This window comes from Phacochoerus africanus, chromosome 9 (assembly GCF_016906955.1).
Source record: "Phacochoerus africanus isolate WHEZ1 chromosome 9, ROS_Pafr_v1, whole genome shotgun sequence".
In the NCBI taxonomy this organism is placed as follows: Eukaryota; Metazoa; Chordata; class Mammalia; order Artiodactyla; family Suidae; genus Phacochoerus; species Phacochoerus africanus.
In genome coordinates, this window is record NC_062552.1 from 7791566 (window position 1) to 7818891 (window position 27326).

The 27326-nt window shown below is 46.4% G+C and overlaps 2 protein-coding genes and 1 pseudogene across 2 annotated transcripts; 1 reads left to right on the forward strand and 2 right to left on the reverse strand.

Moving 5' to 3' along the window:
* Positions 1-7898, reverse strand: part of LOC125135689 (mitochondrial genome maintenance exonuclease 1-like) — a 27801-nt pseudogene extending 19903 nt beyond the window's left edge.
* LOC125135690 (translation initiation factor IF-2-like) lies at positions 3637-16137 on the reverse strand. Its single transcript, XM_047796043.1, has 2 exons — positions 14942-16137; positions 3637-3757 (listed from the first exon to the last, which is right to left on the reverse strand). Exon 1 carries the CDS (start codon positions 16135-16137, stop codon positions 15391-15393), a length of 747 nt encoding a protein of 248 aa, XP_047651999.1. The 3' UTR covers positions 3637-3757; positions 14942-15390.
* A 6-nt stretch (positions 16138-16143) lies between these two features.
* SMIM13 (small integral membrane protein 13) lies at positions 16144-21451 on the forward strand. Its single transcript, XM_047795800.1, has 2 exons — positions 16144-16310; positions 21252-21451. Exons 1-2 carry the CDS (start codon positions 16235-16237, stop codon positions 21437-21439), a joined length of 264 nt encoding a protein of 87 aa, XP_047651756.1. The 5' UTR covers positions 16144-16234; the 3' UTR covers positions 21440-21451.
* The last annotated feature ends 5875 nt before the right edge of the window (positions 21452-27326 follow it).

The following is a 27326-nucleotide window of genomic DNA, read 5'->3' on the forward strand; positions in this document are numbered from 1 at the left end:
ATTTTGCCTTGATGAGTGTGATAAAACACTGACCCCCTACAAATTTAAGGGACTATGATAATTTTGCTCAGCTTTCTAAAAAGGCTCACTTTCTAATGTTCTGGAAGCTTACATAATATATAGCATAAACACTATATTTCAATACATGTGTATACATACATATTTATGTATCACCCTACAGTAAGTTTTTTTTTTTTTTTCAAGAACATTTATTGTCTTTTTAGGCCCGCACCCATGGCACATGGAGGTTCCCAGGCTAGGGGTGGAATTGGAGCTGCAGCCGCTGGCCTAAACCACAGCCACAGCAATGCCAGATCCTTAACCTACTGAGCGAGGCCAGGGATCAAACCTTCATGGTCATGGATACTAGTCAGATTTGTCTCTGCTTTTCACATTGTAAAAATTTTGGTTCTTTGCATCTCTTATGCCCACATTCTAAGACTAGCCCTTTTTAGATATATTTGCTATAAGAACCTGATAAAAACAACAGGCAAATCTATCATTCAACGAAAGCTTCTGATATGCCTCACTGTACGAAATTTACATTTTAGCACCCCCTGCTGGACAAATTGCAATCACCTCTGATAAATACAAGTGATTCCTGCCAATGTGATCTTTTTACCTGTGCTTTTCAAATACAGGCTCTGGAGAACGTATGATTTCTACTCTGTACTAAAAGAAGGTTCTCCTTTAAACAAATACCTTTGACAAACTATCCAGTTATCAGTGTTATCTGTCTCCTGCAGACCCTGGCCAGGGGTTGAATCAGAGCTGTAGCTGCCAGGCCATGCCACAGACACAGCAATGGCATAGCCAAAAAAACAAACAAACAAAAAACTACAGATACACACGCATTCATAAATGTGTGTATAATTTACACGTTCATGATGTAAAAACATCAATGAAAATAAGAAATTTGCAATATTTAGGTTTTCCATTTACCTTGCAATGCGTCTTGGTGTGGCCCCTCTGGGTTGATCCTCTCTGGTTCTCTGGGTCCTTGTCTCACGAAAAGGGATTTAGGCTAGATCCATACATATCAAACTTTTTGTTTGCAACCCACAGTAAGAAATATATTTTAGAAAAAAATATATATTTTAGGTTGTGATTCTGTACATCTATAAATAAAATTTTCATAAATGAGACACTACCTTTACTGTGACATGTACTCTCAAATTTCTTTTTCTATTGCGAGCCATCTAAAAAAATGCTTTTCACAATTCATGAATGCATGGTGACCTGATGCTTGAAAAAAAATCTGAACTTAAGGACTCTTTCAGCTTTCTTTCTGTCTTGTTATTTTCCACTACTATTCATCAAGAAAATATCATAATACTGAGCTGCATTTAGGCTTCTGAGGCATACATTTGTCTTTCTTATTGTGTAAGACAGAATATTAGAAGGTGGAATTCATAGTAGGCTGGATGGCAGAAAAGCCTTGCTGTGTCTTCCAGGGCTATTTATATTATAGGTCCTAGTTACTGCATTTCTCCCCCAACCTCCAACACGTTTGATTCTTGCAATGTTAAGAGGGTCAATGGAAGTATTTTTTCCCCTTGTAACCACTCACCTATCACTTAAGCAGGCAGAATAAGCATAGAGGTTAAGAGTGTACACTCGATGCTGTCTGGGTTGGCATCCTGGTTATCCCACTACTAGCTATGTTAACTTTGGTCTGGTGACTTAACCTCTTGTGCCTCGGTTTCCTCATCTATAGAATGGGGAAAATAATAGTTCCTACCTAATAGAATTGAGGTGAAGATTAGCCTTAACATAGTAGGCAAGAATAAGAACAGCACATTAATTATTGTCGGCCAGACTTCAATTAAGTGACAATGTAACATTTGAGCCTAATTTACATTTTCATGATGATGCAGGAAAGGACTGTATTGATAAGTACTTTTACAACAGTGGCTTTTGCAGTTCCCATCCTGGCTCAGCAGAAGCGAATCTGACTAGCAATCCATGAGGACGCAGGTTCGATCCCTGACCTCGCTCAGTGTATCTGGCATTGCCGTGAGCTGTGATGTAGGTCACAGACATGGTTTGGATCCAGCATTGCTGTGGCTGTGGCACAGCCCAGCAGCTACAGCTCGGATTCAATCCCTAGCCTGGGAACCTCCGTATACTGCAGGTGCGGACCTTAAAAAAATAAATAAATAAAAGTAAACAGTGGCTTTAAAGAAGTGGCTTGAGCTGCAATATTAAGTCCAATAAAAATGTCTTTAGTAATCTTCAAATGCAATTTTCCCCAGTCCTGATTCAAACAGACCTGCAATAACTTAGTTATTCAACTGATTAACATCCTAAAACTTTACTGGGGGAAAAAAAGATTCTAGCAGAAATTAAAATTCTGTACTGAAAATAAAGATCAAGAAAAACACCACATTTCTCTGGAAATGTAAGAATCAGGGCTTGCTTTATTGTCCCACTGGAAGAATGCAGACTCCGTTTTGCATATCACCAAGGAAAACATGACATGATTTACGAATTTCTTTTCTCTTAGAGCCCTTTCCCCCTTTCTTTGTTGGTACCCAATTTTTTGGTAGACAGAAGTGGTTATGATACTTTAGGAATAAGACAGATTGAGCTGTTCCAGAGAAGAAACATGGCGTCAGTTATGGACTAAATGGCTGTGGTCCATATGCTGAAACTCCCAATACGACGGCACTAGGAAGAGGGGCCTTTGGAAGGGAAGTCGGTCCTGAGGATAGAGCCCTGACCAATGGGACCAGGGCCCCTGAAAAGGAGGTCCCCAGGGAGCACTTTCTCTTTCTGCTATTTGAGGACAAAGCAAGAACCATTTTCTTCACCAGACACTAAATCTGCGGGTGACTTGACCCAACCTCCAGAACTGTGGGAAGCAAACATTTATTGTTTAAGCCACTCCGTCTACGGTATTTTTGTTAGGGCAGCCCAAACAAAGACAATAGCCATTATAAATGTTCAACCTATTCAACTGTAAAAATTGGAGTTCCTGCCGTGGCACAGTAGGTTAAGGATCCGAATGCAGCGGTTGCAGAGGTACGGGTTCAATCCCTGGCCCAGGAACTTCCATTTGCTGCCGGTACAGCCATTAAAAAAAACAAAAAACAAAAAACACAACCAGTATAGCTGTCTCTTATAGTTCTAAATTGTTCAGTCTTTTTTCATAAAAAAAAAAAAATTAACCCAAACAGCTACAATGTAAAAGTTTAGATATATGATCTGAAACCAAATATTTCACCTGTCATGGGAACCATTAGACCAAGAAGGGAAATAAGTACCAGCCACTGTACTTTCTTGCTCATGACAAGTCATTGCTCTCTGTGTACATAAAAGCCCACTGCTATAGCCAGCTGTTTGAGTTGGCCCAGGGAAACTGGTATGTGTTCAGTGCCTAACTATAATTTAACTAAACCATTTCTAAGACTGAAACCATATTTATGCAGATTTCCATGAAGCCAGGATGCGAACGGGGGGCCGTGTAGTTGGAACAGACGTTTTTTCCCGAATAAGGTCTACAAGGAAAAGTTGGACTCTTTCCTTCCCCTGGTGGCTCCCCTGTTAGTCACACAACGTGCCCTTCTTAGTGATGTCCCTGGAGCCCATCCTTCCCTTTCCAGCCCCCTCCCCTCCCCCTGCCCTTACCTATGACTTCATTAGCCCACGTCCACATCCTTGCAGGTCACTTGAGGTCACTGCATCCTCAAGGTCACCTTGAGACTTGTAAGTGAAGTAAAATTTCTCCTCTACTCTCCTGGGTCTCCAGCTGGGCCTAAGAATTAAGCCGACATGAGGCAGATTAACAGGAGAAAATCGTACAAATCTTATTTCATAATTTTTGCTTGTACGTGGGAGCCTTCACAAGAATAATGAAGACCCAAAGAAGCAGTGAGGATCCAAGGTGGACAGAGAGTAATGAATTGCGAAAACGTGACAAGACAGCGGGGTCTGGGGTAGGGCAGTTCATTGAGGGGCAGCGGCCGGGAAGACAGGGGTTATTTCAGCAGGGTTTGCTGGCGCAGATTTCTCTTGGCTGTGACTCCTCATGTCTAGTGATGAGATGTCTCCTTTCCTCCTGGTACTGAGAGGGCACCTATCACAGGAGACTTTTATCTCCTGCTTTCAGGAAGAAAAGGGAAGGTCAGAATGACATTTTTTATACATGCTTTCTCTCAAGTGCCTTTAAATCAAAATAGCAATATGCCAAAGTGGCATCTTTTAGGATGACATGTCTCGAGCCACTATAAGACCTAAGGTCTTTCTAAACTATATCTTCAGCTCCACTGCTGGGTCTCATCTTTTTTTTTTTTTCCCCCCCAAGTCTACTCTCCTCCCCACCTCCACGCATTTATTTATTTGGAAGCAATTACTGAGAGATGCCCATGTTAGTACCCACCTGCATGGAACACAACACAGTTTGGTGGGAGATACAAAGAAAAACATGGCTAGAATACAGACCGATGTATTCATAACCAGTGTGAGAACAGGATCTAGGATGCCACAACGGAGACACCCCTTGCGCAGAGATTTCACAGAAGCCATATGCTTGGGGAGTTTTAAGGAATGAGCTTGTCGGGAAGACTGTTTTTCAACAAAGGCGTACCACACTCAAAGTCAGAAAAAAAAAAAGTGGAGTTCCCACTGTGGCCCATCGGATTAAGAACCTGACTAGTACCCACGAGGATGTGGGTCCGATCTCTGGCCTCGCTCGGTGGGTTAAGGATCTGGCGTTGCTGTCAGCTGTGGTGTAGGTCGCAGACACAGCTCAGATCAGGCATTGCTGTGGATGTGGTGTAGGCCGGCAGCTGTAGCTCTGATTCAACCCTTAGCCCCAGAACTTCCATACGCTGCAGGTACAGCCTTAAAAAGAAAAAAATAAAGAAGAAGAAAAGAAAAAAATGTGACAAAGAGTTATGAGTCCAAGATCAAGTCCAAATCTTTAAAAAATACTACTCTGGGGAGTTCCCGTCATGGTTCAGTGGTAACAAACCTGACTGGTATCCCCGAGAACATGGGTTCAATCCCTGGCCTCACTCAGTGGGGTATGGATCTGGCATTGCCGTGAGCTGTGGTGTAGATCCCAAATATGGCTCAGATCAGGCGTTGCTGTGGCTATGGTAAAGGGTGGCAGCTGCAGCTCAGATTAGACTCCGAGCCGGGGAGATTCTATATGCTGCTGGTGCAGCCCAAAAAAGCAAAAAAATTAAAAAAAATTTTAAAAAAACTTTAAAAAAATAAAAATACTCCTCTTATCTGATCATAAATCTTAACATTTTCATCACTCCTTTGGCTTTTGCTCTCCCAAATTTGCAGAAGGCTACTTGAGCCCTGACCCGCTCTCTTGAAAAACCTCCAGACACCTGCTGAGCTGGTCCTGGCAAACATCTTTATCCTCAGGTGCCTCCATCGAGATCCGGATGCAGCATGGCAGGCGTAACCTTCCTGCCCAGGTCAGAGATCTCGGCTCAGGATGCTGACTTTCATTCAGCCACTCGGGCCTCGAGCTTGGAAGTTATCATTGGTTCTTTCAGCATCCTGGCAGCACAGACACCTCCTGGGTTTGTGTCCACTGTGTTCTCCCTTCTGCCCTTCCTTTGTCACATCCTAGGTTCTGCTCCCGTGGCTTTTGGCCCAGATGGGTGGAACGCGCAATCTGATACATTGAGAACATCGAAGGACGAGATGAGAAAGCATGTTTTTATTTCAAAAGGCAAGAGAGGAAGCTTTCCTAATATTCACTTTCAGGATTTACACTGGGTCCCTCGCTTGGTCTTTACATTAGATGGTCAGAAAGCAAATGGAATAAAAGGAAGAATCCTGAGGGCATAGCCAGACTCCCACTTTCCAGGTATCACTACACATGGGTATGGCCTTGCTCTGAGCTATTTTCGATGGGCTTCATTTTGTAAAATTGAGACTTTGTTCTTATTCTTCATTTTTTTGGAGGGAGGGTGCCGTGCCACAGCATATCAAGTTCCTGGGCCAGGGATCCGATCCGAGCCCTACTTGCAACCTAGGCCACAGCTGCGGCATCGCTGGATCCTTTAACTCACTGGGCCAGGCTGGACCTTGACCCTGCGTCTCAGTGCTGCAGAGACACCACAGATCCCGTTGCACCACAGTGGTAACTCCAAACAGGATGCTAAAATGGTAGTTTGTCACAAGAATGGTCAGGCAAACCTTTGTACTACACAGTTTTCTGGTTTTTCTCTTGGCAAAGATTACAAAGACAAGTTATACCTTTTTTTTTTTTTCCTCTTAAATAATGGTGTTGCAGTTTGGGTTCTTGGGAAGGAAATTCTGAGACGCAGCCAGCAGGATGGTTATGAGGACAAGCCCTGGGTTTCAACACAAGAAGAAGGAAGGGGGAGAGGGAAGCGGGCCTGAGCAGAGGGAGCAGCTGAGCTGAGACCCCACGGCAGCCTTGGAGCTGGGATAGGCCTGCTGAGCTGTGCTGACTTGGCCTCAGAGAGCTACATCTTTATATTTCTGTGTGGGTCGGTCCCTGGATATGGGGGGGCCCCCCAGAAAGGGTGGTGGACAGGGAAATCCCTGAAGGGCCACCAGCGCTCGCTACAGCCAGACATCCCGTGGGGATGCATGTGGCTGGTGGACCCAGTGTCACTCCAGAGGACAACTGTACAGAGTTGGCTGGACTTTCCTGCAGCCAAACGATGGAGTGACTCTCTCTAGTGCAGCACAGAGCAGACGGCTTGGGAAAAGAGCCACATTTAACCGGTTTCCTCAAGATAAAGAAGATGTCTTAACAATACACAAGAAAGCTGTTGCTCTTCAAAGAAACACATTCTGGAGCTCCCTTATGGCACAGAGGGTGGAGGATCCGGTATTGTCACTGCAGTGGCTCAGGCTGCTGCTGTGGCCCGGGTTTGATCCCTGGCCTAGGAACTTCCATGTGTTTCAAACATGGCCAAAAAGGCCAAATAAATAAGTAAGTAAATAAATAAATAACTGGAAATATTTTATTTCATCTCTATCTCAACTTCATACATTCATAAATACTATTAAAGGTGTGTGCTCAATATATACACATATAGATATATTTTTAACAGAAGGAAAAGCAATAAAAAATGTTTGTGTATGTGCTGGAAATTGTCTTTGAGAAGTTATTTGTAGAAATAATTGGAGGCCTTGGACATTGAGCTTCTTAATTTGCTTCTGCCAGCCCTTGGGGTTGTAGTAATCCAGGAATCCCATAATCCAGTTTCAGGATTTGAGCTTTTCTGGGTCAGCTAGATCAGACGAAGCTGACCCAGCCGGCAGGTTTATTTTTGGTTTCCCCTCGCTCTGTGCTGCGGCCTTTTGGTGTCTCAGCCCCACGTGGCTGGTAGTCTCCCAGCATCTAAAGCCAGGAGTCCTGGGGTGGGGGTAGGGGGGTTGGAAGGCAGTGCTCAGCATCCTCTTCGGGACCTTCCCATCCCCCGACCCCCCCCCCCCACAACCGCCCCGGGGGTGGGGGGTGGGGAAGAGCTCTCAGTGCCTGGCTCGCATTTTTGGATGTCCAGTCCTCTCTGCTCTTCTATTTCGGAGCAATTATTCCTCATCATCTTCTTAGTCTTTGACACTCAGATTTTTTTTTTTTCCAGTTGTTCTCAGCCAGAAGGATGGCCCCCATTTATGTAGCCTGTTGTTCCCCAAAGCACAAGGTTTAGGGACCACTAGCCTCAACCGTGCCAACGATCTCTTAACGTCTCCAATCTTTCTTCTTGTCCAATCTCGCCTTCTCTCTGCTGCCAGATCAATATTTTTATTTTCATTTATAATGATTTTTATTTTTTTTCTATTATAGCTGGTTTACAGTGTTCTGTCAATTTTCTACAGTACAACAAAGTGACCCAGTTACACATACAGGTACACATTCATTTTTCTCTCATTATCATGCTCACTTTCGCCATAGTTCCCAGTGCTATAGCAGCAGATCAATATTTATTTTGTTTTTATTTTTATTTTTTGCTTTTTAGGGCTGCACTCGTGGTATATGAAGGTTCCCAGGCTAGGGGTCCAATTGGAGCTACAGCTGTTGGCCTACACCACAGCCACAGCAATATCAGATCCAAGGCACACCTGCGACCTACACCACAGCTCATGGCAACACCAGATTCTTAACCCACTGAGCAAGGCCAGGGATTGAACCCGCAACCTCATGGTTCCTAGTCGGATTCGTTTCTGATGTGCCACGATGGGAACTCCCAGATCAATATTTTTAAAACAACATTTCCATCAAATCATTTCCCTGCTTGAAAAACAGAAGAAAATAAAACAAAACCTCAATTGTGTGGTAGGTCTGTTCTGCATCAACTTAGCCAGACTGGAATTTCCCAGAATTTCCTTTCCTGAATGGTTCCGGATAAACGTCGGCCAACAGAGGCATTTTGGATGCTATTTGGGAGGCAGAGATAATGCAGCTGCCAATTTTTAAAAATTGTTTTCATGGGAGTTCCTGTTGTGGCTCAGCAGAAACGAATCTGATTAGTATCCATGAGGACACAGGTTCTATTCCTGGCCTCATTCAGTGGGTTAAGAAACCGGTGTTGCCGTGAGCTGTGGTACAGGTTGCAGATGCAGCCTGGATCTGGCATTGCTGTGGCTGTGGTGCAGGCCAGCAGCTGCAGCTCCAATTGGACCCCTAGCCTGGGAACCTCCATATGTCGCAGGTGCGGCCCTGAAAAGACAAAAGACAAAAAAAAAAAAAAAAAATTAAGCCTTTCAGGAAGAAATCAGAAGATGTCCATAATGCAAATATCAATCAGGCCATTTTCAACCCTAAAAAGACAAAACAAAACAAAACAAAAAAACTGTTTTCATGGCTGGTGGAAGGTGGCAGGCACACCGCCTCTGCTCAGCAGACGGCCCACCTACTGTCAAGGGAAGCCCTCAAGTGCAGTTCTTCCATGGATGGGGCTGAATGGTGGTGTCCTCTCCCCCCACCCCAAATTCACATCCGCCTAGAATCTCAGAACGTAACCTTATTTGGAAATGGGGTCTTTGCCAATGTCGCTGGTTACACTACGGTGAGGGTTACATGGGTGTCCTTGGAGGAAGGCCCTCTGAGGACAGAGACGCAGACACAGAAGGAAGAAGGACTTGTGCAAAGAGAGGCAGAGATTGGAGCGAAGCTGCTGCGAACCAGGGCTGGCCAAGGCCCGCCGCCGCCGGCACCCCAAGTCAGGACGGATTCTCCCCAGAGCCTCCAGGGGGAGGATGGCCCTGCAGGCAACTTGACGTCAGACTTGTCGCCTCCACATCTGTAAGAAGATACACTTCTGCAGTTCTGAGCCGCCGCGTGTGTGGTACTTGGTCATGGCAGCCCTAGGAACTGAACGCACTCCTGCTCCTGGCAGATGCCCTGCTCCATTTTCTCTGCCTCCCGGACTGAGGGCGGCTCCCCGGCTCCTTAGCCAGCTTCTCCTACACATCACATCCAGCAGGTGGGGAGAGGCAGACGTGGGTTCCTGGGAGTCCTTCTGGGTAATAGTTGTCTTTGCTGGTCCAAGTTTGCTCTTGCCCTGGCTCTTCCAAAGCAAGTAAAAATGAACTGAATGAAACCAATTCTGCTACTCAGTTCTCTCTATTATATATTAGAACATACTAGGTTTTTTCCTTTTTACAGCTGCACCTGCAACACAGGGAAGTTGCCAGACTAGGGGTGGAATGAGAACTGCAGCTGAGGCCTATGCCACAGCCATGGCAACACCAGATCCAAGCTGCATCTGAGACCTCAGCTGGTGTCAACACTGGACCCTTAACCCACACAGGGAGGTCAGGAATGGAATCTGCATCCTCATGGAGGCAACGTCAGGTCCTTAACCGGCTGAGCCATAATGGGAACGCCTTAGGTTTTAAGATTATTAACTAACATTTGTTGAAGACTTTCTAAGGGTGGGCACCATGGCAAGCGAGCTCTTTACAGCATCGTATCAACTTTTCAAAACACCCCGATCTAAATATTCATCAATAAGAAAATGGTTAAATAGGTTATCATCCATTTCTATATCTGATACAGAAATTTAAAAAGAATGAGTCTTCCGCACATGGACATGGAAGTAAATCCAAGACAAACGGGGCGGGGGGGGGGGAAATAAGTGACAGACAAAGAAGCTCAGTATAACCCTATTCATGAAAACACCGTGAAAAAAATAAAATGAAACTCAACATTTCACTTGAACTCTTGCTCCTTCAAACTGCAGTCCTCAGTTTTCCTTTGCTTCACCCTTTATGCTGTGCCTGCTCCGGCCTCACCCTCAGCTACACGACACGGCGGCTAAGCGAGGGCAGGCATTTAGGGCTTGTGGGATGAATGAATCAGTGACGATTTTCAGAATTTCCCCTCGTCTCTACTGAAATCTAACGGACAAAACTTACACATATTAACACAAACTCTCAAAACGACCCTATGAAAAAACGGCACGGTTAGCACAGCTATTTTACAAACAGTGACAAACAGCACATTGACAAATCTAACAGTGGCCTAACCTCTTAGAGAGACGAAGTAATTCAGCCCAGTCGAGTTCAGAACCAGAGTCTCACTGCAGAACAGGCCTTCTCCATCACTGTGTCGCACCCTGACTCCAACTTCATGAGAACTGAAAGCAACTGTGTCTTTGCCATAGAACCTTAAGGACCCCCCCCCCACACACACACACAAAATGCATTTTCATGCCTTCGTCACTTTGCTTATGCCTTTTCCCTTAATCGTCCCCCTTTCCCAAGAACTTTCCCAATACCCTGCTCAGTCTCGTGGTGCAAAGGAAACAACTTTTCCTTTTAAGTCAGACTGACCTGGCTTTGAATGTCAGCTCTATCTACCACCTGCCACCAAGTTTTTAGATTCCTTAAGCCTTACGCTCATCAGTAACATTCCTGTGTTATATGTTGAAAATAATATTGAATATAGTCGCTTATATATGTTTGGCTCCCCGTGCTGGACTACAGAGCTTCAATTTTTAAAAAACTGTAACCCCTAGTGAGAATATATTTTGCATGTATTGCGACTCAATTCGCATACACCCATGTACAAAGAAAACAAGTTCCATGAGTAGTGCTTGCCTTACTACTTGTAATACACATTTCTTCTCGATTCGATTCGATTCGATTCGATTCCTTTAGATTCTGCTCATGACTCACTAAACTGATTTCTCGAAGCAGACATTGAAAAATGCTAAGGCAGTTTGGGTTCTTTTCCGTGAGGGAGCACATTTTATTTATTTTTGTATTGCTACTGGCAAGCACAGAGCCTGGCACGGAGTAAGCATCTGAGATGTTTGCTGCAGGACTGGGTTTGCCTTGTGGGCAGGAATCTTGTCCTAGTTATCTTGTATCCATCCCATGATTGGTGTAATTCTTCCCACAACATTTAGATATCAAATGGCTAAATTCCAGGCGTATTGCCAGGCTTCAGAGATAAACATTTGGATCAATCAGTACCTGACAAGCACCTACTATGTGGCAGCATATACAAGCCAGTTTCATGGCTCCTTTCCTTAAAAGGCACTGGGATTCTTAAAAGCAGGGTGGGGCTGCTGAGAGAGGACACTGAATATGTTGCCCAACTGAGAAATTGTAAAAAAAAAAAATCATAAAATATAGAGAGGCCAAAAAAATCACCTGTATGGATAATAAAGACTAGGTCAGAGGAATGCCTTGGTGGCCTAAGGGTTAAGGATCTGAGGTTCAATCCCTGGCCAGGGAACTTCCACAGGCCATGGGCATGGCCAAAAAAAAAAAAGCCTAGGTCAGAGAACATATAATAATGTGAGAGCCAGTCAGGCCTGTTCATCAAACCCTAAGTGGAGACAGCGCTATGCAGAAGGCCTATGCAGATGAGGCATAAGGCAGCTCAGACCCAAGGGGGATGTGGGAGGAGCTGAGCTCAGCAAACCTAGTTTATTTTTTCCAAATGCACCAATCAGCTGTCACTCCTCCCCTGAGCAGGGTCAGGGGGGATGAAAGGGCAGGACATCACTACCCTTAGAGGAGGAAATTGCAGGGGAGGGAGGGGTACATTCGCCCACTTAAGAATCATATTTCTGCAGATGAAATACTAAATGTTTTTTGTGCATATGAAATACTAAGTGTATCTGTGTACATGAAATACTACATATATGTACTTGTGCTTATGAAATACTAAATAATAACATAACACAATCCAGGGAATATTACAAAGGAGGTACCTGCTTCTGTGCTAAATAAACATAGTTGACACTTGTGTTTCTCCATTCTTTTTTTTTTTTGTCTTTTTGCTATTTCCTTGGGCCGCTCCCACGGCATATGGAGGTTCCCAGGCTAGGGGTCGAATCGGAGCTGTAGCCCCCGGCCTACGCCAGAGCCACAGCAACGCAGGATCCGAGCCGAGTCTGCAACCTACACCACAGCTCATGGCAACGCCAGATTGTTAACCCAGTGAGCAAGGGCAGGGACCGAACCCGCAACCTCATGGTTCCTAGTCGGATTCGCTAACCACTGCGCCACGACAGGAACTCTGTGTTTCTCCATTCTTGATGGTTCATCAAAACCTGGCAGACATTAAATTAGTGCAGACCCTCTAACCCCCTCCCCACCTTCAGTACTCCTGGCATGAAACCCAGGAGTCTGGTTTCAAAGCGTCCTGGGTAATTTTGGTTTGCAGGTATGGCTGAGAACCACTGACTCAGAGGAGTGAGACAAGGGATCAGGATTCAGGAGGTCTTACTGAGGAAGAAAGTGGACAGACATTGCAGGATAAGCAGGATTGACGTGGTCAGAAAGGAGAGAGCAGGGAGGAGAACAGTTGAAGGAGAAGGGCTCCAGAAAGAGCTGTGGCTCAAGGGTACACTCAAGACCTTGTTCTGGAAAAGCTTTACCACATTTACCCTGGAAAACCCATCTGTGCCAATATAGCACAGGACAGAACAGGCTGCAGCCTGGCTTAGTGGGACAGGTCCTGGACTTTTGAGTTTGGAGGCTTTGGTTCCTGGCTGCGGAAGGAACCCTGCCCCGGGGAGGACTGGAGTTCCTAACGCAACCTGGGGAGCTGGTTGCCCAGTCCTCCCCATCCGAGGAGATGGCACCGCCGTCTACCTAGAAGCTCAGGTTACAAACCTGGGAGTCATTTTTTGATTTCTTTTTCTCACCTGTCCCATACCTAATCCACGGGCTAACCCTGATGGTTTTCCTTCCAAAACATACCCCAAACTTCTCCACCTTTCACGGACTCCAGTGATTACTACCCTAGTTCAAGACACCACTTTTTACTTGAATTGTCCTGGAGTTTTGGATTTACTAGGTCCTGGTTAGGGCCTGAGAACTTGCATTTCTTCCTTCCTTTTTCTTTTCACAGCAATGCCAGATCCAATCTGCATCTGCAACCTACACCACAGCCCAAGGCCACGCCAGAGCCTTAACCCACTGAGCGAGGCCAGGGATAGAACCTGCATCCTCATGGATACTACTAGGGTCCCTAACTGAGCCACAAAGGGAACGCCTCTTTTTTTTTTTTGGCCACATCCCTGGCATATGGAGTTTCTCAGGCCAGGGACTGAATCCGAGCCACAGCTGTGGCAATGTCGGATCCTTTAACCCATATCGCCAGACTGGGGATCAAACCGCACCTCCGAAGCAACCTGAGCAGTTGGATTCTTAACCCACTGCACCACAGTGGGAATTTGCATCTCTAACAAGTTCCAAGGTGATGCTGAAGTTGCTAGTCCAGAGACCATTCTTTAAGAAACGTGCGTTAGAGCAAGGGTTAACCCGGAGTGCACTTTAGAATCACCAGGCAGTAGAGGTTTTAAAAACTACCATGCTTGGGACTGGCCTCTAGAGCTAATTCATTTGTTTTGGCCGTTTGTAATTTTTTTTTTTTTTTTTTGGCTGTGCCCATGGTATACAGAAGTTCCTGGGCCAGGGATTAAACCCATGCTAGAGCACTGAAAAATGCCAGATCCTTAACTGCTGGGCCACCAGGGAACTCCAAGTTCATTTGTAATATATATATATATTTTTTGCCTTTTTTTTTTTAGGGCCGCACCTGTGGCACATAAGAGGTTCCCAGGTTAAGGGTCGAATCAGAGCTGTAGCCACCAGCCTACACCACAGCCACAGCCGCAGCCGCGCCAGATCCGAGCCTCATCTGCAACCTACACCACAGCTCATGGCAAAGCCAGATCCTTAACCCACAGAATGAGGCCAGGGATCAAACCGTCAACCTCATGGTTCCTAGTTGGATTCGTTTCTGCTGAGCCACAACGGGAACTCCTCTTTTGCAATTTTTAAATCTCCTAGTGTTATCTGAAAACTGGGTTCGCCACTTGGTGGGTGTTCAGCCAGAAGACACAACCAACCCAAAGAACAGAAAGGAGGAATACTTCCTTCCTGCAGCATGTAAGGAGAACAACAGGGATCTTTTCCCAAAGCAGAGTCTCCCCAGACAGCAAAACTGCGAAAGTTTTCAGCTAAGGGTACATGCATATTCATGAAGGGGCTTGGGTGGTCAACTGAGTCTAAACCTTAGTTAACTGAAGTCAGGAGGGTCAGAAAAGCTTATCAACATTCTTCCTCCGTCTGGTGCTTAGGCCCCCGAGGGGGTTTTAAATTTTGCAAAACAGCTCAAGAAAGTGCTTCAGGCTGATCTTTACCTCTGAAACAAAATTGGGAGTTTACCACTCCTTTATAACCTTTGCAATTGTTACTTCTTTTCCCTGATAACAGTCCTTTGTCCTTTTGTTCCTTTAAGATCATTCTCACTAAGGCCAGTTCTAGGATAAACATTGTGGCCAAGCTTAGACCACAAAATGGCTTAAGCCAAAATGGCTTCTCTTATGTCAAGAAAGCCATGCCTGGCTCTCGTTCTCCTATGACTCTCTACCTTATATACTTACATGAGGACAGGGGAAAGGAATTAGTAGAAGAATGGAAAAAGTGCAGAGAGCAAGAAAGTCACAGGAAAACATGAAGTCTATACCTGGCTCCTTCCAGAAGTAGGATGTGCATTTACCGTCTTTTCTTCTGGGGGTACCTCTTTAAGGAATGACTAAAATCTGGTGGAAATGAGGAGTTTAAATTCAGAGAAGTTAAGACTATCAGACTGTCTTGTTTCACAGGGGCTTGTTCTAGCCTGTGTGGCAAAATCTTCAGTTGGGGGTCGTCTGTCGCTTGGTCTCAAGGCAACAGCTGAATTAAATTTACAACTCAGGAGAATTAAGGGCAAAATAGATGTCCTTAAGTCCCTCGCGGGCCGTTTCCGAAATACATGAGCTATGCAAACACAGAGCAACATCTGTAACTGGGGTAAAAGGGAGATTCCGTGCTTCTGGATCTTGTCTTTGGCAGGACGTTGGTATTTCCTCAAAAGTCCCAAGTATCCAACCTTCGCCCCCAGCAACAGGGCTAGGTTCACATGCAACCAGTTTTTCAGGCAGCTGCCTTCCCTTTTTTCCCTCTTCGTGCTTCGTGGGTCATGGTTTTAAACAAAATCATGTTTGAAATCACTCTGGCGCTGGAGCCCAGCACCGAGAGGCAGCCAAGTTCCCAGAACACAAACCCGCAGTCGGTAGACAGAGGCTGTGGTTTGAGAATAACCAAAGGCAGAGGGGCGAGAGGGAGGGAGAAGCCAAGCGGCCCAGCTGGCGGTGCATTCTGGGAGTTGTAGTCCGCACGGGGCGACCTCCTCAAGGCTCCCCCTCGGCTCTGCACTCCATCTCCCAGAAGCCCCCGCGCCGCGGAGGAGGCGGGCGGTGGGGGCGCTCGCTGATGAGCTGATGCAGGGCGGGGGGCTTGGGGCGGAGAAGCATCGCGGCCGCGGCCGGGAGACGTTATCTGCGGCCCCTGGGGCCGAGGGACCCTCGGGCGGGCAGCGACAAGGGCCGTGTGTGCCGCGCGTTCCACTGCTCGCCTTCTCTCCCCTTGGCTGGTGCACGGCCTCCGCCATGGAAGCACATCCGGCTGCCGCCGGAGTCTCCGGGCGCCGCGACCCGGGTTCCCCGGAGCGATGAGAGGGTAGGGGCGCCCCGCGTTCCTCCTCCCGCCCGCGCTCCATCGGCCAGACAGGCTTGAGAAGGGCCGTGGGCCGGTCGGCCGGGCCGCTGCGGTGCCCGCCTCCGCGCCGCCCCGCCCCGCCCCGCCTCCTGGGGGCGCTGCCCCGGGGCGTCCGCCGCCCATGCCGCCCCGGCGCCTTGCCGCGCCCGGCGCCGGCTGCTGAAGCCCCGGACGCGCCGCTCGCCTGCCGCCCGGAGCCGGCCGCCCTCCTGTGCCCAAGATGTGGCACAACGTCGGGCTGACCCTGCTCGTGTTCGTGGCCACGCTGCTGATCGTGCTGCTGCTGATGGTGTGCGGTGAGTGTGCATCGCCGCGGGGCGGTTACACCCTGCGGTGCACCCGCCGGCTGGACTGGTCCTGCCGACCGGCTGGTTTTGTCTGGTTAAAAAGAAAAAAAAAAAAAAAAAGTCTTGTTGGGCAAGTGTGTTAGAACCCTCTTTTGTCCACTTACCTCTCGCGAACGAGCTCGGAGAGATGTACCCCAGACCCATGGCAGGCCCGCTGGCATCCTAGCGAGGAAGGAACAGGATCCTGGGCTGGGCATCTTGACTCGGGGTTAAACCAGTTACTGCTTCACGGGCAGCGCCTTGATTGCCATTCTTGCCACAATCTGCCCAGATTTTAACCTTGGCCTGTATTCGAAGGTGAAGTGATTGGTTACTGCTTTTTCCTTTTCACACGTTCTGATTCTAATGGTAATGCGAGGTTTCATTACCTTCATTTAACCAGGGGTAGGGACAGAGTTGGGTTTGAAGCACGCGTGAAATTGTTTACTTCGAGTTCAGGCTTAAACTAAATTCCAAACAAATGTTGAGACGAGGCAGAACTTTTAAAACCCTGGCTATATTAAACTTCCAGGGTCAGGTAACCTAACTCTGGGTTCTGTAATAATGGTGCTATTTTGTGCGCTATGATTTTTTTTTTTCTGCTTGGAATGAAAAGACGTAAAACTTTCTTCTCAAGGTAATATTAGCACAATTGTAGACGTTTTTGATTCTGTTTTCATGCACGGTAACTGATAACCACAAAATGGCTAAGCAGTTGGGAAAACTTGAAGTGTTTAGATCCAGATGTAATTTTTTCCTCATAATTAATTTTTTTCATAATTACAGTATTGAAGTATGGGTTCAGGTTGATGCGATAGTTGGTCAGAATTCAAAATGCTATAGGGCTTATTCATTACATAGTTAATGTACCAAATAGTATCAGCCCGTTTGGAGAAGATTCATGTGCATTTGTGCATACATATATATTTATATACTTATATTTTTAATTTTCTTGTTTTTACTAAGGCATTAGAGTTAAAACTTCTTATAGTTTTTCTTTTCTGATGATAAAACAACTGGTAAGCCTTTTCTTTCTTTTTTTTTTTTAAATTTTGTCTTTTCTAGGGCTGCACCCACAACATATGAAGGTTCCCAGGCTAGGGGTCGAATCCGAGCTGTAGCCACCAGCCTACACCACAGCCACAGCCATGCTGGATCTGAGCCGTGTCTGCGACCTACCCCACAGCTCACCGCAATGTGGGATCCTTAACCCACTGAGCAAGGCCAGGGATTGAACCCGCAACCTCATGGTTCCTAGTCCGATTCATTTCTGCTGCGCCACGGCGGGAACTCCCGAATGTGTTTTCTTATTTAATTGGAAGATGCCTCCCCTCCCCCCGGAGATGGAGTGTGACATGTAGACTGTACAACACCTTGGATAGAATGTTTGCCAACTCTTGGGAGTGCCCGTCATGGCACAGTGGAAATAACCTGACTAGCATCCATGGTGACAAACCTAGAAATGACACCCAAAGCACAAGCAACCAAAGAAAAACAGGATAAATTGGATTTCATCAAAGAAAAAATGATAAATTAGGCTCCATCACAGTTTAAAGCTCTTGTACTTCAAAGAACGTTATCCAGACAGTGAAAAAGCCCCCAGAATGGGGAAAAATGTTTGCAAATCATATATCTGATAAGCGTCTAGTGTCAAGAATATGTAAAGAACTCTTAAACTCAAAAAAAAAAAAATACAACTGGATTAAAAAGTGGGCAGAGGAATTTCATAGGCGTTTCTCCAAAGATTTACCAATGGCCAGTAAACCCAAGAAAAAAAAAATGTTCAGTTTACTTAGTCATTAGCGAAATGCCATCAGCAAAGCTACGGTGGTGATGCTACCTGCTAGGATGACTGTAATAAAAAAGATGGGCCATCAAGAGTCGTGATGAGGATGTAGAAAAGTTGAGGACATCTTCTCACGTTCGTTGCTGATGGAGTGTGTGTGGAATGGCACACGAGCTTTGGAAAAGTTAAGCAATTTCACAAATGGTTATGCATAAGTTACCACATGACTCAGCATTTTACACCCCTGCCCCCAGAATACAGTGGTTCCTTGAACACCGTGGGTCTAAGCTGTGTGGATCCACTCGTAGGTGAATTTCCTTCCCTACAGACATAAACTGCAGTAACTGCGTGATCTGCTGTTGAATCCTTGGGTGTGGAACTGTGGACACAGAGGGCGGACTATAAAGTGACAGATGGATTGTTAAGGGTTCAGAGGGTTGGCACCCCAACTCCTGTCTTGATCAAGGGTCAGTTCTATTCCCAAGAGACGTGAAAACATGTTAGTGCCCAAACTTGTGCCCTTAGTCACTGCAGCCAAAAAGCAGAAACTGTTCTTTGTAATAACCAGAAAGTAGAAACTACCCAAGTGCCCGCCAGTTGGTAAGTGGCTAAACTAAATGTGATATGTCCACACAGTGGAATATTATTCAGCGATGAAAAGGAATAAGGTGATTCATGCAACAACATGGATGATGAACCTTGAAAATATACGCTGAGTGAAAGAAGCCAGAGACAAGAGACCTCACCTTGTGGTCCCATGTATATAAAATGCCCAGAATACACAATCCAGAGACAGAGGGGGCTGGGGGAGGAGCCAGTGGGGAGGGACTGCAAATGGGTATGGGGTGTCTTTGGGGGGTTGATGAAAACATTCTGGAGTTTGGGGATAATGGTGATGTTTGCTCACAACCTTGTGAATGTGCTGAAACCCACAGAATTACACATTTTAAAGGAGGGGATATGGTGAAATGTGAATTGAATCTCAATAAAAAAAAAGAGAATCAACAGCGACATAGAAGTCCCCTCAGACCCCACCACCCAGGGACAGCCCAGCTCATGCTGCTGATCAGTTCACCAAATGTGGGCTCGGTCCAGGCGCCTAAGCCCGCTGTTTATTTGTTCCTCGCAGTAGCTTTGTCTTCCCTCAGAATCGAGCCTCCTGACTCCTGCTCCAGTGCTCTGTGCACGAATTCCCTGTGCCTATTTTTACCGAGAAGTTTGAGTGAACAGGGAACTTGCTAATTTGGAATATTATTAAAATGCTAAAATACTGTTTGAGCAGTTCCCTCCTGGCCCAGCAGGTTAAGGACCTGGTGTTGTCACTGCTGTGGCTCTGGTTACAGCTGTGCTTGGGTTCAATCCCTGATCCAGGATTTTTTTTTTTTTTTTTTTGCTTTTTTAGGGCCCTACCCATGGATATGGAAGTTCCCAGGCTAGAGGGCAAATCAGAGCTACAGCTGCCGGCCTACACCACAGCCACAGCAATGTGGGATCCGAGCCTCCTCTATGACCTACCCCACAGCTCACGGCAACGCCAGATCCCTGATACACTAAGCAAAGCCAGGGGTCCAACCTGCATCCTCATGGATATGGGTCAGATTCGTTTTTGCTGGGCCATGATGGGAACTCCCCTGGTCCAGGAACTTCTGCATGCTGCAGGCGTGGCCAAAGAAAAAAAGAAAAGGAAAATACTGTTTTATTTATTGACGAATATATGTTGGTCAACTGTGTGTCTGAGGTGCTTTATTCAGACATGCGCTTGACCAGAATACATTTGTGGAGTGGTTCAGTTAGCACTCAGGCTTTAAAGGAAAGCAAAAACTTGAGAAATAGATTAAGCCTCTGAAGTGAATCTTTTTAGTACCAAGGAGTTTATGTTAATCTCTCTCTTCCTCCTCCCCCTTCCCCCCACAGCCCCCTAAATTTTAAGAAAGAACGAAGTAACTAGAAACTTCCATCCGTGGCCGTTCCTCTTGGCCTGTGTAACCCTGGGGTAGAAAAGCTGGTTGGATTTTGTTTTCAAAAAATGCTAGTCATCCGAATATGCTGTGGTCCACTGCTTCTCTGTGAAACTAGAGAGTTTTAAAGTAGAAGGAATCAAGAAAACACATTAGCATGAAAAACTTTGTTAGCAGTAGTTAATTTTGTTTATGCTCTTTTCAGAGCAACCAGTCGTGGGTCAGGGGTTTTATCCTTTTTGCTCCTTTATTAACCAATGTTTGTTCCTTATTAGTGGATGTCTAAAACTGAAAGCTCCTTGCAAAAACAAACACAACTTGGTTAGCAACCTTTTTTTAGGTCAGTAACCTTTTTTCAGACTTTAATGACTTTGACATGAAGATATTGTATTTTTTAAAATCTTGGAGTTCCTGTTGTGGCTCAGCACATCAAATCTGACTAGCTCAGTGGGTTAAGGATGCTGGTTGCTGTGGCTGTGGTGTAGGCCGGCAGCTGTAGCTCTGATTCGACCCCTAACCTGGGAACCTCCACATGCCACGGGTGCAGCCCTAAAAAGACCATAAAGAAAGAAATTAATTAAATTAAATCTTGGAGATACTGATACTCTGGCTTTTTTCTTTCCTCACGTAAAGACAATGTATTAAATCTCTGTTAAGGTGTGTTATTTCTAGAAGTTTTTGAATAGTTTGGTCCCGAGTCCTCGCCACAGTGCACTTGCTTCTCAGCATGTCGTGTCTTTGACGTTCTGATTGAAGCCGGCTTACTGTGAGTAAGCATGAGCTTTGAAGCATGATCTCCAGGTGAATGGCAAAGGGTAGTCTTTCTTCCCCAGAAAAGCGCTCTCAAAAATTTGACTTTAATGCACTAAACACCGTTACTTAGATATCATAATCTCATTATCATTTTACTGTAGATGGACCAGGCTGGGATTCTGAGTTCCATTAAGGCAGAAATTGTTTTGCCGTCTCTGTATAACCTTGTGCCTTGTCCATAGGTACTGCTTAATAAGCGCCTGCTGTATACATTGTAATCACATGTATTTTTAAATTATACCTCCTGTTTTATAATATTAACTCCCTCCCAGCACCCCCCCCCCTTTAACGGAAATGTCCTCAACGGATAAAACCGTGTGTAACCATTTTTCTTAATCTCTTCTCTCTCTTTAGGTTGGTACTTTGTTTGGCATCTTTTTTTGTCAAAATTCAAGTTTCTTCGGGAGCTGGTGGGAGACACAGGGTCCCAGGAAGGAGATCACGAGCCTTCAGGGTCTGAAACGGAAGACGACGCTTCCTCCTCCGCACCCCGGGTCAGATCTGCTCGCCAGAGAAGGGCACCTGCGGATGAAGGGCACTGAGCCCCCGCCGCGGCCCGCGTCCGCCTCAGCCCCAGGGCCCTCGCTTCGGCGACCTGGCTCTGCCGTTTGCTCAAAGGCAGAAGAACACTCATTCGGTGTGGGATTTGACGTCCAGTTCAAAAGCAAGGTTCACACGTAAGCCGTATGAAAACAGAGGGAATTGAAACCAAACCGGGCCAGTGCAGAGATCGTTGCAAAGGAGCTCGCCAGCCTCCGTGCTCCGACGTGCCCCCGCGTTCCCTGGGGCTTGGGCTTACTTGCTCACGTGCGTGTTAGTCTGGTGGGCATTACCGGCTTGCCAGCCGCATTTTATTCGTTCCGGGCCGCACGCCTTTCTTCCTTGGCTGTGTCGCCTCCTGCCTTGCCCGACCTTGGGATGCACGGTGGCCGCCTCGAGCCGGCGGCCGTCGCGCTGTGACGGGCCTCGCCCGGGCTGCGTGAACGCCCCGCTTGTCATCATGTCGTCGAAGCGGGTGCACTACGACTCAGCCCTGAAGCGGAAGGTGATCGTGTACGCGGAGGAGCACGGCAACCGGGCCGCCGGGCGGGTGTTCGACATCAACGAGGCCAACATCCGGCGCTGGAGGAACGACCGGAGTTCCATCTTCTCCTGCAAGGCAACCACCAAATGCTTCACCGGACCCAAGAAGGGCCGATACCCGCAGGTGGACGAAGCGGTCCTGCGCTTCGTCAATGAGACGCGCGCCAAAGGCCTGCCCGTCACGCGCCAAGCCATGCAGCTGAAGGCCGGAGAAATCGCCAGAACCCTCGGAATCGATGAAACCAAATTCAAAGCGACGAAAGGCTGGTGTGACCGATTCATGCGTCGAGCGGGGCTGTCCCTAAGGCGCCAGGCATCGTTTTGTCCCCAGCTTCCCGCCGACGTTAAGCAGAAGGCGGCGGTGGAGAGCTGCTTGAAGAGGTGCTGCATCTCCAGCACTTTCGATGACGCCAAGGGCGCCGTGGTCTGGGAGAACGCGGCCGTCGAGGGCTGTGAGTCCAGCGATTCAGAAGCGTTGGACTCAGAATACGAAGTGATCGTTATCACGTAACCAGCCCCTTGGGTCCTGCACTCCCTTTGCGTGTGCACGCAATTCGCGGGAGAAGAAGCTCTGTTGGAAAGCTCTGCTTCAGAAATTAAAAAAGCAAACATTCTGCAGGACACAAAAGCCCCACGCCATAGCTGGAGCGCCCGTGTCTTTTCTTAGTGATCCCTGTGGTGCATCACAGGCGTGGTGGCATCTTAGGTTAGACACAAAGGTAGTCTGTAAACTTATTTTTCTTTCTAGCATAGCGGCTATTTATTGGGGAACTTGCTTCTGACTCTCACCATGTTGTTGAAATAGTTATCCTCTGTGAGACACCTTTTGGGGGGCACCCGATTCAGGATGCTAGAGTGGTGATGCGGGCTTCCAGGGCCCTGTCTCGACTCCAGGACGAGTGGGATTCGTTGATCCTTTTGTGTGGGAGGCCTTCACGCTCAAGGCCTGTGTTGTGGAGAAAATACTTCTTCACAAAACAGCAATTCAGTGACAAGACCTCAGGGGTGCTGGGTACTGAGGGAAAAAACGGAGAGTGGGTGAAAATGCCTGCTCTACTGTAAAATGACTCTCGCTCAGTTCCCGTGTTTGTCGGCAGTGACCTTTGGACCGAGTGGTTGCTGGGCAAGAGGGACATGGATTAAAGAACCTTCCTGTTGAATGCCGCCTGCACTATGCAAGGATGCAGTCCTTGCAACCCCAGCTTACGTTATTAATCCGCATTCTTTTTACCTTTTCAGCCCTCGCTGCTCACGGACTCGTCATTCCAGGACCTCACCCCTGTGTGACGAAGGTGTGTTGCGATTTTGTTGGATACCTCATACGTCATATTCATGCTTCAGGATAGCTTTGTTTGTTTGTGGACAGTTCCCTGCTCTGCCCCGAGTTGTCCACACCTCGGCTCTCCCTGCAGCCCTTTGGAGGTACTAAAAGGGAATTTACACAGTATAACTTCACTTTTTTACACTACTTACTCAGCTCAGCAGCTGAGAGCGGGGCACAGTCTTCATTTCCTCATCGGATGCAATGTTCTGTTTTTATGTGACTGTATCGATGAACCAAACAGTGACCCAAGTTTCAAGCAGGAATTTTCATGCTTCGTACTAGCTGAATATCACATTCAAATGCTCATCAGTTAGGAGAAAGAAGAAAAAAGTACTGTTTCTTGGTGCTGGGAGGATATCTGAATTAGATCTTTCATAGGCTGATATTTTGAGCTGGGGATTTCGCTTTGGGGTGCGTATCTTAGGTTAGATGCTAACTGCTGACAAGCTTTAAGTACTAGCTGGTGAGCTTCCCAGTGAGTCAGTATTAAGGATGATGACCCCATAAGCCCCCCAATCTCCAAGGGTCATCCACCCATTGACCCATGTGACAGAGTACACCTTGGTATTATTTATGAATATTTATGCCTCGTGGATGTCTTTTTTTAATAGGATTTTAAGAAGTGTTCTGCAGAACTTGCTTGGGAAAAATACCCAGTGCATATTAATAGTTCACAGCCTACCATGTTTTAACTCTTAGGAAAGTCAAAAGAAATCTCTGATGGCAGTACGAAAATTCTACCGACTTAATTCCTTTGTTTAAAATGCACCCCCCCCCCTGCCGCCGGGCCCCCCCGCACTCCTCTTTCCCACCCGGTACACTCAACAGAGTACATATTTCTAAGGCCGCTAAGAGAGGCAAGAGAAATAGTTGTTAATACAGGATTATTTGTGTGACATGTTTTGTTCTTTTTCCCGCTGCAGTGCTTTTTATAGCCAGAACTCACCATAAGTATGTTTTTAGTTTCTTAGTAGGAAATGAACTGACCTGTGGTTAATTTTCAAGTAGAAGGTTCTGAGCATTAAAAACGCAAGCATTAGTCTTGTCTGAACCCCCTCAAACAGCGGTGGTGATCAGGCACCATCTTCTGAGGATTCATTCTAAAATAAGGACTTCAGCGAGTGCTTTTATTTCCTTCCCAACCAACCATTTCCAAACCTTTTTTTTTTTTTTTTTGCCTCAGAAAACTTTCTTTTGCCTCTGAAACCTTTGTGGAAATTGCCTGTATCCAATGTATTGGTAGCATGGCGCTGAATTTAAGGCCCCAAAACACTAAATATTTGTGTGGCACTGTTTAATAAGGTTTTTAGTATTTACATAAAGCTAAAAGCAGAATTCATCCCATGGATTTTGCAGTGATGTTTTCATGGTGGAAACATAAATACATTGCTCCTTGGTGGGACAGCCAGTTTACAGACACGCTAACTATTTCTTTAGATGTCTTCAGATTTAAAACCAACCTCAGACGGTTATTTTGCTCTAAGTTGGGAATATATTAAGAAACAGTTTCACAAAATAGGGCATTTTAAACCAAAATGTGTTGAAAGATTTGAAAGGAGTGCATTTTTACTTTTAAGAGCAGCATTTTTTGCAGTGATTTGAAGTCAACAATGCAGTATTTTTTAAAGTCAGTTTTTCTTAAAAGGTATGTTTTCATGGAACATGTAACCAGTGTGACGTTAGCTTTTGACTAGTACACTTCAAGTGCTTTTATATTTCAGGTTGACTTTAAAAAGCCAATGAGCAGTACTCAAAGGTTATGGATTCTTAAGCATTTAATGGAATAGTATTTTGTTATGGAGTCTAGAATTTAAGCACCTTGTATTGTCTGCTTTTAAGATATTCTATAGTTTTTAACTTAAAGCCTAAAGATAACATTTTATCTTATATTAATAAGAGTTACCTTTTCCCTTTGTTTATGTACCTGCGCTGCCTGTTTTTTGACCAGTGTTTACCCTCTAGGTCAGTTCTATTCTATGCATAACCGTTCACCAAATACTGCTGCTCTGGTTTCTTAAAGGAAGCCTTCCGTGCTATGCTATGCTGTATTGTCATCTTGCTGCTTGACAAATAGGTTTATAAGGAATTAGAACCGCGTGTGTTAATAGGATCTTTGTAATAACGAGATATAAAAGTAGGGATGAGACGTGTGTATAGGTGATTACTCACTGTTACTGTTTTAAAACTGGTCAACACTATATCTAAAGCTTCTGTGCTTTGTCCGTATAATGTTTTAACTTTCACTTTAAACTACACAATAAATTAAAAGGAAAACAAAAGTCCTGTATGCTTCATTGATAAAGTATAAGAAATATGAAGGGTACCTCAGCCATGAGGGGTTTGAAACACTGCCTTTTTTGCCAGGGGCTCACCCTCCACCTCATCTGTCATACTCTTAACGAGAAGAATTAGGATAGGAGTTCCCATTGTGGCTCAGAGGGTTAAGGACCCGAAATCTCTGTGAGAATATGGGTTCGATCCCTGGCCTCCCTCAGCAGGTTAGCCATCCAGCATGCTGCCAGCTGCAGCTGCAGCTTAGGTCGCAGATGTGGCTCGGATTGGCTGAGGCTGTGGCCAGCACTGCAGCTCCAATTTGACCCCTACCCTGGGAACTTCCATATGCCGTGGGTGTGGCTGTAAAAAGAAAAGAAAAAAAAAAGACAAGCTAGCAGTAGTATTCCTAGCGTCATGAAGATGATTGACTTGGACCCTAGGGTCATAAAGCGTTGAAGCTAATTTACACTCCATGTCGAGCCTTTTTTCTTAAGCTTTATCCAGTACCCTTGATTGCTGACCACAGATCACGTCTCACACTTTGCTGGTATTAACCACCAGGGAGTCTGGGCGAGGAAACTGACCAGACCCAAGGAAAAAGATCAGGGGATGCCCTTGAAACCCATCTGAAATGGAAACCAGGAATTGCCGTGGCCCGGGGCCAAGTTTTTGCTTTTTCTTCAGCAGTGCTCAGCTGCCAAGAATGTGGAATGGAAAAAGTGGGCTGTGCCAGGGCCAGGCTCTGTAAGGTAGGAGTGTCTAAAGGGCACGGTCATTTGAGATCGCTGGAGACGGGCCTGGGCTTTGGGCTGGGTTGTCAAGCGGTCAGGTCAGAAAGCCGCTGCTAAATGGGGTGACAATAATTAAGTGAGTGTGATGTGTGTATAAGGGATCGAATGGGAACTTGGGGGTGGAGGCTAGGACTTCAGAGGGGAAGCAAAGCCATGGGGCGGGGCGGGGGAGACCCTGAGACGTGCGATGCCTTCTGGGGTATCGTGTGGACTGTCGGCATGGCCACTAATAGTTTTGCACCATGGCTGGAGTTGGGATGGAGAAGACCAGGACCCTGGGACCAGGTCAGGAACGTGGGAGACTGATCCTAAGACCTGGGCGGTCGGGGGCCTTTGAGAGGAGGAAGAAGCTTCCTGAAAATGAAAGAGGAAGCTTCCTTGGGGAGCTGTGGGAGCACTTTCTCTTCATCCTCCCCCGACACAACTCAACAAGCCGGTGCACGATTGTTAGGTACAATTTCGTACTTTGCTTATCGAAATGATGCTGGTTTTGGAGAACATAGATGGGGATGCGGGAGGAGAGAGGAGGAAAGGACAGCAAAAGCATCTCTTAAGAATCTTCAGGAGGAGTGGGAGTTTTCCAAGGAGAAGAGGGAGGAAGAGGGCTCCGGACAGCAGAAAGGGCTCGTGCAAAGTCAGCTGAGGAAGATTTGGGGAACTGTAAGTAGGAGATTATTCCTGGAAAAGAGTGAGTGTGGGGTACAGCATCCTGAAACTGGAGAAGGAGGTATGATCCAGGTCATCAAAGACCTTGTGTGCAATGTCGTCAGCTTTGTGTAACGTATGTTGAGTGGCTTCCCTTGCAGGCACCTGGACCAGGTACGGGTGGCTCAGAAAGCCCGTGCCGAAAGCAGCAAGGTCTGATTCGGAGACACGATGGAAACAGGGTGTCTCTCTCTGCACCCCAAGTAAGGAAACAGCTTGCCGCAGGCCGCCTGAAAGGAGTGACGACCAAGG

Bases quoted from the DNA above. Each gene is read 5' to 3' on its own strand.
- SMIM13 (XM_047795800.1), top strand. From the start codon at position 16,235: ATGTGGCACAACGTCGGGCTGACCCTGCTCGTGTTCGTGGCCACGCTG. The intron at 16,311-21,251 runs GTGAGTGTGCAT...CTCTCTCTTTAG, and splicing joins GCTGCTGCTGATGGTGTGCG to GTTGGTACTTTGTTTGGCAT.
- LOC125135690 (XM_047796043.1), bottom strand. From the start codon at position 16,137: ATGGGCGGCGGACGCCCCGGGGCAGCGCCCCCAGGAGGCGGGGCGGGG.